The sequence below is a fragment of the Aplysia californica genome, unplaced genomic scaffold, assembly GCF_000002075.1.
Source record: "Aplysia californica isolate F4 #8 unplaced genomic scaffold, AplCal3.0 scaffold00559, whole genome shotgun sequence".
NCBI lineage: Eukaryota > Metazoa > Mollusca > Gastropoda > Aplysiida > Aplysiidae > Aplysia > Aplysia californica.
In genome coordinates, this window is record NW_004797829.1 from 76,519 (window position 1) to 90,416 (window position 13,898).

At 40.5% G+C, this 13,898-nt stretch overlaps 1 protein-coding gene across 2 annotated transcripts in view; it reads left to right on the top strand.

Moving 5' to 3' along the window:
• Positions 1-13,692, top strand: part of LOC101862444 (leukotriene A-4 hydrolase) — a 28,805-nt gene extending 15,113 nt beyond the window's left edge. Inside the window, exons 9-16 of one of the 2 annotated variants that reach the window (XM_005106853.3) lie at positions 44-155; positions 3,542-3,692; positions 4,650-4,753; positions 7,094-7,170; positions 9,260-9,413; positions 9,985-10,067; positions 10,811-10,915; positions 12,727-13,692. In XM_005106853.3, coding sequence (XP_005106910.1) covers positions 44-155; positions 3,542-3,692; positions 4,650-4,753; positions 7,094-7,170; positions 9,260-9,413; positions 9,985-10,067; positions 10,811-10,915; positions 12,727-12,847 — 907 coding nt within the window. In that variant the 3' untranslated portion in view covers positions 12,848-13,692. The remainder of the gene's footprint in view (positions 1-43; positions 156-3,541; positions 3,693-4,649; positions 4,754-7,093; positions 7,171-9,259; positions 9,414-9,984; positions 10,068-10,810; positions 10,916-12,726) is intronic. The other variant, XM_005106852.3, reaches the window with a different exon arrangement.
• The last annotated feature ends 206 nt before the right edge of the window (positions 13,693-13,898 follow it).

Below are 13,898 nucleotides of genomic sequence, written 5' to 3' on the forward strand. Positions count from 1 at the left end.
GTGCTGAGTTTGAATTGCTACCCTCTGTTCTGTTTGGCCGCAGGTTGAATGAAGGTCACACAGTGTTTTTGGAGCGTAAGATTTTGAGCCGTTTGCACGGGGAGCCTTACAACCAGGTGCACGCTAATGTGGGATGGCAACACCTGCAAGATGCTGTGAGTACTTGAAGGGGGGGTGGGGGGAGGGGAGCGGAGAAGTATTTTGAGGCCTTTATCTCTTTAACCCCTTCGCTGCCCCGGCCCGCTGATTTGGCGGGTCTATGATGAAGTCATTTTTTGTGTAATTTTCCACTGTTTAAAGGGACAGAACTGTGTCACGACTAATCATCATGGATATTACAGTAGTCTCCCGTGAATCTGAGCGTCATTTTCATTGTTTTGAAGAAGTGAAGTGTTGACGTTCTCGGTTGTGTTACGTTTTTTGGGTTTTTTTTTGCTTTTTGCAATGGCATCCAACAGACCAGTCTCTCAACCTTTTTTTTTTAGTTGCTGAAGTTCTAGACGAAATTATGAATGACTGTAACAGTGATGATAGATAATGATTTCAATTGAGTTTCTGAGTTAGGGGCTCTATGTGACGCTTGTAGTAATTGGAGCAATTTTCCCCGGCATAGCTATGTAGCTCATAGCCGGCAGTGAAGGGGTTAAACCCCATCGAAGGCTGGGAGTGTCCTGGAGTAATAAATAACCCTGTTCCCCATCGAACGCTGGGAGTGTCCTGGAGTAATAACCCTGTTCCCCATCAAACGCTGGGAGTGTCCTGGAGTAATAACCCTGTTCCCCATCAAACGCTGGGAGTGTCCTGGAGTAATAACCCTGTTCCCCATCAAATGCTGGGAGTGTCCTGGAGTAATTACCCTGTTCCCCCCATAGAATGCTGGGAGTGTCCTGGAGTAATTACCCTGTTCCCCCATAGAACGCTGGGGGTGTCCTGGAGTAATTACCCTGTTCCCCATCCAACGCTGGGAGGGTCCGGTACTAGTGACAACTGTTTCGTTTCATTTAGTGCTAGTTTTTGCTTGTTTTTCAGCACTATTCCCGAACCAAGTTTTTTTCAGTAATGACTAAACCTATGCTTCCGCCATTCAGAAGTTGGAGGCGGGCTTTTGGGGTATTTTTGAGAAAAAGTGTACCAGGTTTAGGTGACTGTAGAAAAAACTACGGGAAACGGTGGAAAAAACTCAGGGTTTAAAGAGTTTTTAGTAGTTTAGTTTAGTATGGGGTTTTACGGCGCTCGCAACTGCATAAGGTTATATGGGCGCGCGAAACACAAGTTGGGTTTTTTTATACGTGGTTTACTGTGTATGGGTTATTTTTTTTTAAAAAGAAGAAAGGAAGAATTGATTTTCTATGGAGGATCATCAGAGCAAATGAGTGTATAGAAGGACAACTGAGAAATACATAATCTTTGACATGATATATTTGAAAGTTCTTGTACCTGCATGTGGCTGTGGTTGAAAAAGATGCATCTGATGTGATATGTATATTTTGTCAGCCTTGCTTCTCTTTTCATACTGAATTTTAATGAGAGTAAGATATAACTTAAATTTTTTATGTATACCTGCATGCGTTTTTACGGTCCTGTTCAGCCAAGAAAAATTTCCCTGTGGGATAATAAAGTGTTCTCTATGTTATCTTATCTTAGTGGGTGGTTGACGGGTGCTCTGGTGTGGTTTATTTCTTCTTTCCTATCAAACATCTATTGTCCTTATCTCCCCTTCTTCTTTTTTATGTTTGTTACTCTTTCGTAACACCTCTAATCTTCTGGCGCTCATATGACCTTATGCAGTTGCGAGCGCCGTAAAACCTCTACTAAAACTAAACTATCTTATCTTACCTCTCTGCGTGTAGCCCTTGCTGAATGGGAAAAAAACGTTTGTTTGCTCTTGCACGCGTCTATTTCATGAGCACAACACACAGTGTTTATCCGTAGAACCATTGTTCTGTGTGTTGGTGATGGAAGGAGGGAGGTGTGTAAAAAAAAAAATGAAAGAGAATGAGAGAGAGAGAGAGAGAGAGAGAGAGAGAGAGAGAGAGAGAGAGAGAGAGAGAGAGAGAGAGAGAGAGAGAGAGAGAGAGAGAGAGAGAGAGAGAGAGAGATTGAGAGAGAGAGAGAGAGAGAGAGAGAGAGAGAGAGAGAGTAGGCATTTAAAATGTGTTGTATTGATAAGATACTGTGGGTTTTATTGATAGGATAATGTGTGTTTTATTGATAAGATAATGTGTGTTTTATTGATAAGATAATGTGTGTTATATTGATAAGATAAAGTGTGTTTTATTGATAAGATAATGTGTTTTATTGATAAGATAATGTGTGTTGTATTGATAAGATAAAGTGTGTCTTTTGAAAAATCTTTTTTAAAACATTATAGTCAGATTTTGTTGTTGAAATGTTTGAAAAACTATTGTAGTCAGCAGGATATTGGATGGTGTCACTGTTAACTCCTACTTCTTTCCTTTCCCTCGATTGTTTCTGCCAGTCTTTTTTTATTTTTTGATTCACTGAATGACCAGACCAGACCAGACCATCAATGATTATTTATAGAGGCACCAGCCATCCATGGCCAGGTGCTGTTTTAGCCTCTTTTTCCTGTATTCGGATTAATAATATCTTTTTGCCAATTTATTGGTTCCGCTTCTATGTGCCCCATATCTATGGTTCTCAACCTGGAAATCGCCTATAATTCGCTGCAATTGCCTCCCCCCCCTACCCCCACCCCCTCTCATCACCCCCCCCCCCCTCATAGTGTCATCATTTATGTTACCCTCTATTTTTATCGATAACACGTCTGAATGATCAATGTGTTGATTTTCTACTCTTTACTCAAACAAACAAACAAACAAACAAATAAAGGAATATGTGATGAGATGTTATTTCTAAAAGGTGTGAAAGTCACAGTGGGTGGTTGATAGTGGAAGCAGACTTTGTTCTGTTGAATCTAAAGAGGAGAGCAGAGTCAGCCTGATTCCCTGTAAGGACTTCTTTGTTGAGATCCAATCCTTGGCGCTCGTATGATCTTATGCAGTTGCGAGCGCCGTAGTACCTAAAGTGAAAAAAACCAAAACATTGGGTGGTTTGAAGGCACTCTGCTGTGGTTTGCTCCTTCTTTCTTATCAAATATCTATTGTCCTTATCTCTCCTCCCATTCTTTGTTTGTTACTCTCCAGTAACACTTTTAATGAGCAGCACTTATATCGTGACCTATTTGTGTTGCAAGTACTGTAAAACTCTTACTAAAATTGAAACTTAACTGACAAACAGAAATTGTAATAACTGGGTGGTTGGCAGGTGCTCTGGTGTGGTTTGCTTTTTCTTTCTTATCAAACATCTATCGTCTTTATCTCTCTTTATCGTGTATGTTACTCTCTTGTAACACCTCTAATCTTCGGCACTTATATGACCTTATTGTTTTGCAAGTGCCGTAAAACTCTTACTAAGATGAAAAATTTTTAGTAAGACTTCAAAGTCACAGAGAAACATTAAGTTCTTGATTGGTTATTCTTATTTATTCGATATGTTTGTCATTGTCGTTGTTGATAAGGTGAGCTCACAGATCGCCAGCGGTGAGGAGCCCTACACAAAACTGGTGCCAGATCTGCGCGGAGTGGACCCAGACGATGCTTTCTCGGCCGTGCCCTACGAGAAGGGATTTGCCCTTCTCAACTTTCTGCAGACTCTGCTAGGGGGCGCTGGTGAGTCTTTTTTTTTTTATCGTAGAGGGTTTTATGGCGCTATCAACTGTATAACGTCATATGAGCGCCAAGGGGTGGGTGTCAACAGAGAAGTCTTTACAGGGAATCAGACTTAGACTGCTCACCTCTCTAGCTTCGACAGCACAAGGTCTGCTTCGACTGTCTAGGCACCCCGGAAATAGCGGATCACAAGAGAGTGACAAACTTACAAAAAAAGTAGAGGAAAATGACATTAGTAAGGATTTGGAAAGAAAAAGCAGCAGTTCCCTTTTTTAGATCAGGCACAGTTATGAGCGTGACATGAGTCAGCCCATTTACAATTCTACTATGCTTGAACGAGAAATGTCCCCCCTTTGGGAATGGCCTAAAGACACTACAGTCAGTGGCACTGCACCGAGGGGGCGCTGGTGAGTCTCTCGTGACAGTGCTGGTTGGTTTCTTTCCGTGGGTGGTTGGTGGGTGCTCTGGTGTGGTTTGCTTCCTCTTTCCTTTCAAACATCTATCGTTCTTATTCCCCCTCCTTCTTTTTTGTGTATGTTACTCTCTTGTAACACATAATCTATTCTTCGGCACTTAAATGACCTTAATGTGTTGCAAGTGCCGTAAAACTTTTTCTAAAACTATAAAAAAATCTTACTAAAAACAAAAAAGCCAGCCTCTTAATTATGATACAAATTGTGCCGACGTGGTCTGTAAAATACTTATAATTTATAATTCCATATTTTTGTGTGGGTGGTTGGCGGGTGCTCGGGAGTGGTTTGCTCCTTCTTTCCTTTCTAACATCTATCGTCCTTATCCCCCCTCCTTTTTTGTTGTGTTTGTTACTCTCTAGTAACATGTATGTAATCTGTTCTTCGTCACTTATATGACCTTATTGTGTTGCAAGTGCCGTAAAACTCTTACTAAAACTAAAACCTAACCACATTTTTGTCTTTTTTCTTTCCACATGTCGTTCAGCCGTGTTTGACGTGTTCCTGAGAGCCTACATCGAGCACTTCAAGTACCAGTCTATCAGCACTCAGCAGTGGAAGGACTTTCTCTACTCCTATTTCTCTTCCCAGGTTTGTAGCCGGTGGTTGGCACCGGGCTCTAATGCTCTAGTATGGTTTGCTCGCCTTTTTATTCCCCCCCCACCCCCTCCCCCCCCATCAAACGTCTATATGAGCCTCTGCCAGAACCACTTACTTACTTACTACCCATTACGCCATCTGGCGTTTAGGACAGCAACAAAGGATCTCCAGCTCTGTCTGTTTTGGGCCATCTTGATCAGCGTTCCCCACGAATGATTCCAGCCAGAACCACAGTGTTTTACATTATATGTGATGCAGTATTGTTTTGTACTCCTTCTGGTGGGTGGTTGGCGGGTGCTCTGGTGTGGTTTGCTTCTTCTTTCCTATAAAATATCTATCGTCCTATCTCCCCTTCTTCTTTTTTTATGTTTGTTACTCTCTTGTAACACCTCTAATCTTCTGGCGGTCATATGACCTTATGCATCTGCGAGCGCCGTAAAACTTCTACTGAAAGTAAAAGTAAAAGTACTCCTTCTAGAAAACCCATTTCTCTGTGTTTGTGGCGTATAATTTGTGTTGTTGATATGCTGCAGTAGCAGCACAAGCAACCTATTTCTGTTTTATTATGATTTTATATCTTAGAAATGATAAAATAAAGCAATTTTGTTTCTATTTTTATGACACGGTGGAATCGGGCGCTCGTCAATTTTTGGACATGTGGAGTTGTTTGTGTCATTCTAAAGCTTGTTCTTTTGTCTTGCTTTTGGTGAAAAAAAAATACTCATCTATCATAAATAGAAGTGGAGATATTTGCGATTGAAGGAGGTGGGTGTTGCCTGGTTTCAGAGGTAGAATTAGCGAGAAAATGGCCGCTACAGCAATTTCTATTTTTTGTGCCTTAAATCAACATTTTACAGTAAAGTCCACTCAGAAATGTGTTTTTAATGGACCTTAAAGGTATTGAGTCAAAATACAAAATTGCCAAACGAATAGAAAAATGCCCGTTTCTTCAATTTCACTATTTTGACGAGCGCCTATTTTCACCGCGATGCCTCGCATATCATTATTTCTCATACTTTTTTCTTTATATGTTACTCCCGCTAACAGCTCTTAGTCGTTTTGTGTTATCAGTTATCATTTATAAATTTCCACATGTGCTGCTATGTTATTCTGTTCTATGAAACATCTGTTGTCGTTATCTCTCCTACTTCTTTTTTTTTTGTACTTTTTACTTTTTGGTAACATCTCTAATCTTCAGCACTTATATGACCTAATTGTGTTCCAAGAGCCATTAAACCTCTTACTTAAAAAGAATAAAGCTTGAAGAAAATAGGGCACGGTGGCTTCTCCATGAACACAATATCTTACCTTGCTGATCTGTAAAAACAAACTGCTATGTAATAGATCAAATCTGCTATACAAGGGCATACATAAGCACATACATAAATGTATACATGTACTGTAGTGGCATCGGTGGCCTAGTGGTTAGGCTCTCGCAACCGTAAGGTCGTGGGTTCGAATCCCGTGAGGGGCCCAACGTTGTGTCCTTGGGAAAGGCACTTTGCACAAATTTTCCTCACTTCACCCAGGTGGAAATGGGTACTTGGCTATAGACAGTGAACGATCTTGTCAGTTTGATAGTGTTTGAGTGCGTGAAATCCGCAGCTTGCACTGTATGCTTCCGTGGAAGCCGAGAATGTTTCTGAGTGTTTTCAGAGGGTCTGCTGGGGTAATAATAGTTGTAAAGCGCTTAGAGCATGCTCTTGAGCATGGATACCAGACCATCAATGATTTATTTATAGAGGCACCAGCCAAGTTTGAGCATGGATATGTGCTATATAAATGCAATTATTATTATTATTACTGTATGTGAAGCGTGCTGACAAAATGAGTTACTTCTCGGATTCGAGCCCTATGGAAATGGACACATCACGCTTACAGGTGAAGTTTTTACACTTTATAAGTATGAAATAGTAAAATACTTGTTGTAGTTAAAGGATATGGCATCATTAGAAAATGTGCCCACTTGACCCTAACGATATAAATTTTTGGCCAGTATTTCCATTTGTGGATTTCGAGAAGTCACTCATTTTGTCAGAACGCTTCTCATATGGTCGCTTTTAAGCACAAGGGGGCTATCCCGAAAAATGCTGTTTTGAGAAAATCGAAGGTAAAGTTTTTGCCCCATATTCAGTTTTTTTAAAAGACAAGGAGAGTTTTCTCTATAACCAAACAAATATCCACACCAATGAAACCAAACTTGTCCTATAGGTAGGGCAATGCCCACTTTTGGTGTGGATCAAGATTTCTGGACCCCCCCCCGAAATCTGGGTTAGCCCGCTTGTCCTTAAAAGCGACCATATGTTCTGTGTTTTCCTCCTTCCTACCTAGGCTGACCAAGACAAGCTGAACTCTGTTGACTGGGACAAGTGGTTGTTCGAAACTGGGATGCCACCCTACCAGCCAAAGTACGGCCATATATATATGTGAGGCAGCGTGGTGGAATCAGGCTCTCGTTAATTTTGGGGCATGTAGAGTTATTGGTATCATCTTAAAGCTTATTCACTTGTCTTTATTTGGATGAAAAAAAATATCTATTTATCTTGAATACACGTCGAGATATTTGCGAAAGAAGGAGGTGGGGTTAACCTGTTTTCAGAGGTAAAATTAGTGAGAAAATGACCGCCAAAGATTAGTTATTTCCTTATCTTAAGAGTACGTGTGTGCCTTTAATCAACATTTTTCAGAAAAATCCACACAGAAATGAGTTCTTTAATGGGCATGAAAGGTGTTGAGCCAAAAAACAAAAATTTGATAATAATTCACAAACCTGCGGAAAATGCAAGTTTCTTCACTTAAATTATTTTGACGAGAGCCTGGTTACACCACGCTGCCTCACATGTTGTTAGCGATCCAGTAGCATCTGAGCGTTAACTCTTCTGCATGATGCCATTCTGTAATAGCTGCATGTCTGTTCTAATTGTTGTCTTGAGGAGTAGAGGCAGTTAGATATGTAGGGTAACATCCCCTTAAATCAGTTAGTTTTCTACAGAAGAACAGATGATGTTCCACTGTCTCTGAGGGGTAGTCATATAGTGGGCAGGCAGCAGACTGCTTTACTCCAATTCGGTTGAGATGTTGATTGAGGGGTGCATGTTATGTTCTAAGTTGGAAGATTATGGATTGATCTCCCCTCCTCAACTCATTGATTGGATCTGTGACCTGTGGTTTATTCATGTGGCCATACATCATCCTTCCTGTCGTACCTGTATATATATATGTAAAATGTGTAATCATAATAATAATAATAATAGTTAGTCCGTCAATGTCTGACAACGACCAATGCATCTGCAGAAGAGAATATTTCTTAACCGTCCTATCCGTACGCCCTGGGGTCATTCTGTACCCTCGAGGTTGTATTCTTCACATTTTAGAATACTTCTAGTTTGAAGATCTCTTTGAAACTTTCAGTATTTCTCAAAAAATCATTTTGACTTACTGCTATTGCAAAGTGTAGGGATTGGATGAAGAAGTAAATTTCCTCTTTGGAAAGTGGTGGCACAGAGTTGCCCACGTCGTATGGATACGATAGTAAAACACGACATACGGATAGGGTTAAGTGGTGGCACAGAGTTCCCCACATCGTATGGATACGATAGTAAAACATGATGTACGGATAGGGTTAAGTGGTGGCACAGAGTTCCCCACATCGTATGAATACGATAGTAAAACATGACGTACGGATAGGGTTGAAGAGAATTAGAAGAAATAAGGGTGGTAAAGATAACTTGCGGCTTCTGCTACGACTAATAATATGACGTAAGGACAGGAAAGAGCAAGAGCAATAAATGTAGAAACTACAAAATGAGAGTTAAAGAAAGACGACACAACACTGGCACACCCCAACCACCTTCTGTATATGAGCCAACTTCCTTGCTTTCTGTACGACTAATGTGACATTCTGGAAGAGAAGGAGTTGACTTATTTTGATGTTCAGAAATGTGTCGCAACAGGATGAAAGGAGTCGGATGTCTCATGTTGACAACATAACATAACACTGTTGGTATCAGATTAAAGATCTTTTCAGGCCCTACAAATGGGATTTGGGGGGGGGTGGGGGGTGGAAGCAATTTCGGTCTCACTGCTTTGGTTTCAGAAATATAGCCACTTGCAGTTGGGGAGTGGGAGGTGGGTGGGGATAGGGGATCAGAAACACACGGATATGAGAAAAAGCAAGCTTTTTGCCCGATATGTCGAAACAGCTGAGTACGACACAAGCAAATCATTATGTTGTGTTTCTACTCAAATGAAGACCGTGATTGTGGTGTGATACTGTTTCATCCTGGCAGTCACACAACAGGCAGTTGGGTGGGGTATCCTTGCGGATCCTCTTAAGGTAGGAATTTAGTGGGATGTATAAATTTAAAAAAAACTGAAACAAAATGGCTTGATCACAGTGATGTAAATGATGTGGAAGAAGAGAGAGACTTGTGGTTTTAAAAATTTGTTTCGGTCATAACATTCCTTTTTCCCTCCCCCCACCCTCCACTTTTTCAGTTACGACTTGAGTCTTGCACGGCCTGTTCTCGACCTCAGTGCTCGTTGGGCTGCGCAGCCGGACTCTAACTTGGACTGTTTTTCGCCGAATGACCTTGAAAATGTTTCCAGTCTCTTGATCAAAGAGTTCCTGTCTTCGCTAAGCAGCGTTGAGGTGTGTAGTACCCCCCCCCCCATCTACTGACTGTGCCAGTGATTAAAATCTTTTGTACATGTGTGCGCCTATATTGGCATGCAGGTATTGACTGTGAGTGGTTGGTGGGTGCTCTGGTGTGGTTTGCTCCTTCTTTTCTATCAAGCATCTATCATCTTTATCTCTCCTCCTTCTTTTTTATGTTTGTTACTCTCTTGTAACACCTCTTATCTTCGGCACTTATATGACCTTATTGTGTTGCAAGTGTCGTAAAACTGCTACTAAAACTAAAATTTAAGCACTTTGAAATTACGGCTTGAAAATTATTGTTGATTTAAAATTTAAGCAAATGAATAGGATAGAACTCTACTTATACTAATTAATTACTTCCTTTTCTTCTAACTAAAAAACATCTCATTTGGATTTCATGTACGTACTGCCAGGTAAATTGTCTGAGTTGTGGTATTAGTGGATTGAAAGATTTAGTCTACTTTTTTATTTTGTCTGTATACACTGCCAGTAATAAATTGTCTAAGTTGTGTCGAAGGTGGTGTGAAACATTCTCTGTGTTTGTTTTTTGTCTGACACGCAGCCACAGATTTCCCTGGCCAAAGTCCAAAAGCTGGAGGAGGTCTATCACTTCAACAGTGTGAGGAACTCGGAGATCAGATTTGTGTAAGTACAGGAACATTTGAGAGGCTTTGGGATGAAGGAACATTGGTGAAAGAACGTAGGTGAAAGAACGTTGGGAGGCATCGCGGTGAAAGAACATTGGGAGGCATCGCGGTGAAAGAACATTGGGAGGCATCGCAGTGAAAGAACATTGGGAGGGGGAGGCATTGCGGTGAACGAACATTGGTGAAAGTACATTGGGAGCCATCGCGGTGAAAGAACATTGGTGAAAGAACATTGGGAGGCATCGCGGTGAAAGAACATTGGTGAAAGAACATTGGGAGGCATCGCGGTGAAAGAACATTGGTGAAAGAACATTGGGAGGGGGAGGCATGGTGGTGAAAGAACATTGGGAGGGGGAGGCATGGTGGTGAAAGAACATTGGGAGGGGGAGGCATGGTGGTGAAAGAACATTGGGAGGGGGAGGCATCGGGGTGAAAGAACATTTTCCTCACTTCACCCAGGTGGGAATGGGCACCCGGCCACAGACAGCGAAAGATCTTGTCAGTATGTTAGTGTTTTAGCGCCTAAAAATGGCTGCTTCCCAGGAAGTTGAGGTTGTTTCAGAATGCTCTCAGGTCTGCTGGGGTAATAGTATAGATTGTGAAACGCATAGAGCTTGCCGTTGAGCGCAGATTTCCGCTATACAAATGCTATCTACTATTATAATGAAAACTGGCTGTGTACAAAGGTGGAAAAGACTTCTGAATAATTGGTTGTTTTCTTTCCCCCTTTGGGTTCCCCAGCTGGTTGCGTCTCTGCCTGAAGGTGCAGTGGAGAGAGGCCGTTCCGTACGTCCTCAACTTTGTCAACGAGCAGGGACGGATGAAGTTTGTCCGCCCGCTGTACAGGTGAGTACTGCTGTTCTGCCGTAAGCTGACAAAACGCCTATTTGTGAGGCGGCGTGGTGGAATCAGGCTCTCATCAAAATAATGAAATCGAAGAAAACAACAGTTTTTCCCCTGCTTAGCAATTTTTATCAAATTTTTGTTATTTGGCTTAACACCTTTTATGTCCATTTACAAACACATTCCTTTTGAGGATTTCAGCAAAAACGTTGATTAAAGGCACAAAAATATAAATTTACAGTTTCCATGGACTCACCAGCTTTGGAATTTACCAAGCTTTGGCGGCCACTTTCTCGCTAATTTTACCTCTTAAATCAGGTGACCCCCACGTCTTTCAATCCAAAATATCTCCACTTCTATAGAAGATGGATGGGTAATTTTGTCATTGAAAGCAAGACAAATGAACAAGCTTTAAGATGATACCAATAACTCAATATGCCCAAAAATTGACGAGAGCCTGATTCCACCACGTTGCCTCACATTTTGTCTTCACAGCTTACTCACTCACTTACTGACTTTACTCTATCCGTCCTCTTGTACCTCTAGGGCGTCGAGGGGAGGAAACGCTTTCTGTCTCTAGCAAGTTTGATGGCCTGGCTGGGTGGGATATTGTATGTTCTCAGGGTATCCTTCACTCCCTGGATCCAGGTCTTTCTTGGTCTTCCTCTTGCCTTGTACAGTGATACTTTTCTTTTGTAGGCTTTTACTGGGGAGCTGGTGAGGTGCCATACGTGTGAGATGTCCAAACCACCTGATTTCACAGCAGTCTCGAGAAAAAGAGGTTTTTTCTTGTAGGCGTAGCCATTTAAAAATAAAGTGATTCCAAAATTTAAATCTAAACTGTTCAGAGAGTGCATAAAACATTGACAATCACAAGTTGACATTTTTTTTTCATCTGTTGTGGTTGTCTTCCCAGGGAGGGATTTTCATCTGTTGTGATTGTCTCTCCAGGGAGGGATTTTCATCTGTTGTGGTTATCTCCCCAGGGATTTTCATCTGTTGTGGTTATCTCCCCAGGGATTTTCATCTGTTGTGGTTATCTCCCCATGGATTTTCATCTGTTTTGGTTATCTCCCCAGGGATTTTCATCTGTTGTGGTTATCTCCCCAGGGATTTTCATCTATTGTGGTTGTCTATGTGTCCATTTATGTATTTTGCGAATTGCATTGTGTATATTATTTCATTATGTATTTGTATGTTCTCATATCGTAACGATGTGTAAGCGTGCACGTGTGATAAGCAAGAAGATGTGTGTGTGTGTGTGTGTGTGTGTGTGTGTGTGTGTGTGTGTATCGTGAGCCTGAATATAGTTCCTACATGCATTTATGTAAAGTGCCTAGAGCTGTGTTAACACGGGAGTGGGCGCTGTAGAAATGATCATCATTATTATTATTATTATTATTATTATTGTTATTATCATTATCATTATTATTATTATTATTATTATTATTATTATTATTATTATTATTATCATTATCATTATTATTATTAACGTTATTATTATTATTATTATTATTATTATTATTATTATTATAATGATATTATATTATATTATCATAATAATAATAATAATTATTATTATCATTATCATTATTATTATCATTATTATTATTATAATGATATTATATTATATTATCATAATAATAATAATTATTATTATTATCATTATCATTATTATTATCATTATTATTATCATTATTATTATTATTATTATTATCATTAATATTATTATCATTATTTGTATCATTATTGTTATTATTATTATTATTATTATTATTATTATATCATTATTATTATTATTATTATCTCCCCAGGGATATGTACGCGTGGGTGGAAGTGCGGCACAGGGCCATTGACAACTTCCTGGCTCAGCGGGCCGTGATGCACAGCACGACGGTCAAACTGCTGGAGAAAGATCTGCACCTGACTGACTGAGTGAGAGAAGGAGGGAGGGCCCACGACTGAGTGAGTGAGTGAAGGAAGGAGGGAGGAAGATCTACACCTGACCGCCTGAGTGAGGGAGTGACTGAATGAGTGAAGGATGGAGGACCCACATCTGAGCGACTGAGTGAGTGAGGGAAGGATGGAGGGCCCACATCTGAGCGACTGAGTGAGTGAGGGAAGGATGGAGGACCCACGACTGAGTGAGTGAGGGAAGGAGGGAGAAAGACGCCACCTGACCGACTGGGCGAGGGAAGAATGGAGGACCCGGGATCGTGAAAACAAACTTGTGTGGAGCGGGAGTTTATACAATCATTACAATCACCCTTTCTATCATGGAAATTGTGTCAATGGGGCACAAGGCATGTTTACAATCATTTCAAAATCCATTTCTCTTCAACATATCATGACCTCAGTGCTTTCTTGTCCTAAATTCCATTTTTTTGGGGGGGGGGGGGGAGAGTTTTTTTTTACCTTGAAAATGCGACTTCTTCTTAAGCTCACTCTTTGTTGTGAACTGTAATCACCGTTATTAAAACTGGAGAGAGGGCAAGAAAGCCTTGACGTCGCGATAGGCTGTGAAGAGACAGATGATGGTATTGTGTCTAGCCCGTGTCTGTGATTTTTCCATCATTTCTTTCTGCAAAATCAGAAAATGTATGATGAGAGAGAAATTTAGCCAGTGGCTTTTGACATCTTTCTAACTCGCCAGGCTCATTGTGATCTTAATGAATTTTTAAAAAATGACATAAAACTAACAGAAGTGGCTCAAAAATGTAAGAAATCAAACTCACCTCGTTTTACTAAGTGTAGTTAAAGGCACGGGACCAAAAAAAAAAGGTTTCATGAAAAAGGTGGTCGAGATCATCATCATTTACAAGTACTTTTGTTTGTTCTTTGTATCTTTCTTTTTTGAGCTGAATCTAGATGAGAAGGTTGTTATCGTAGATAATTTTTCTTAATGCTTTTTTTTTGTTTTTCTTCCTCTTATTTTCTTTTGGCAGTTGAACCCCTATATTCCATTAATTTTTTTCAAGTAGGTGTA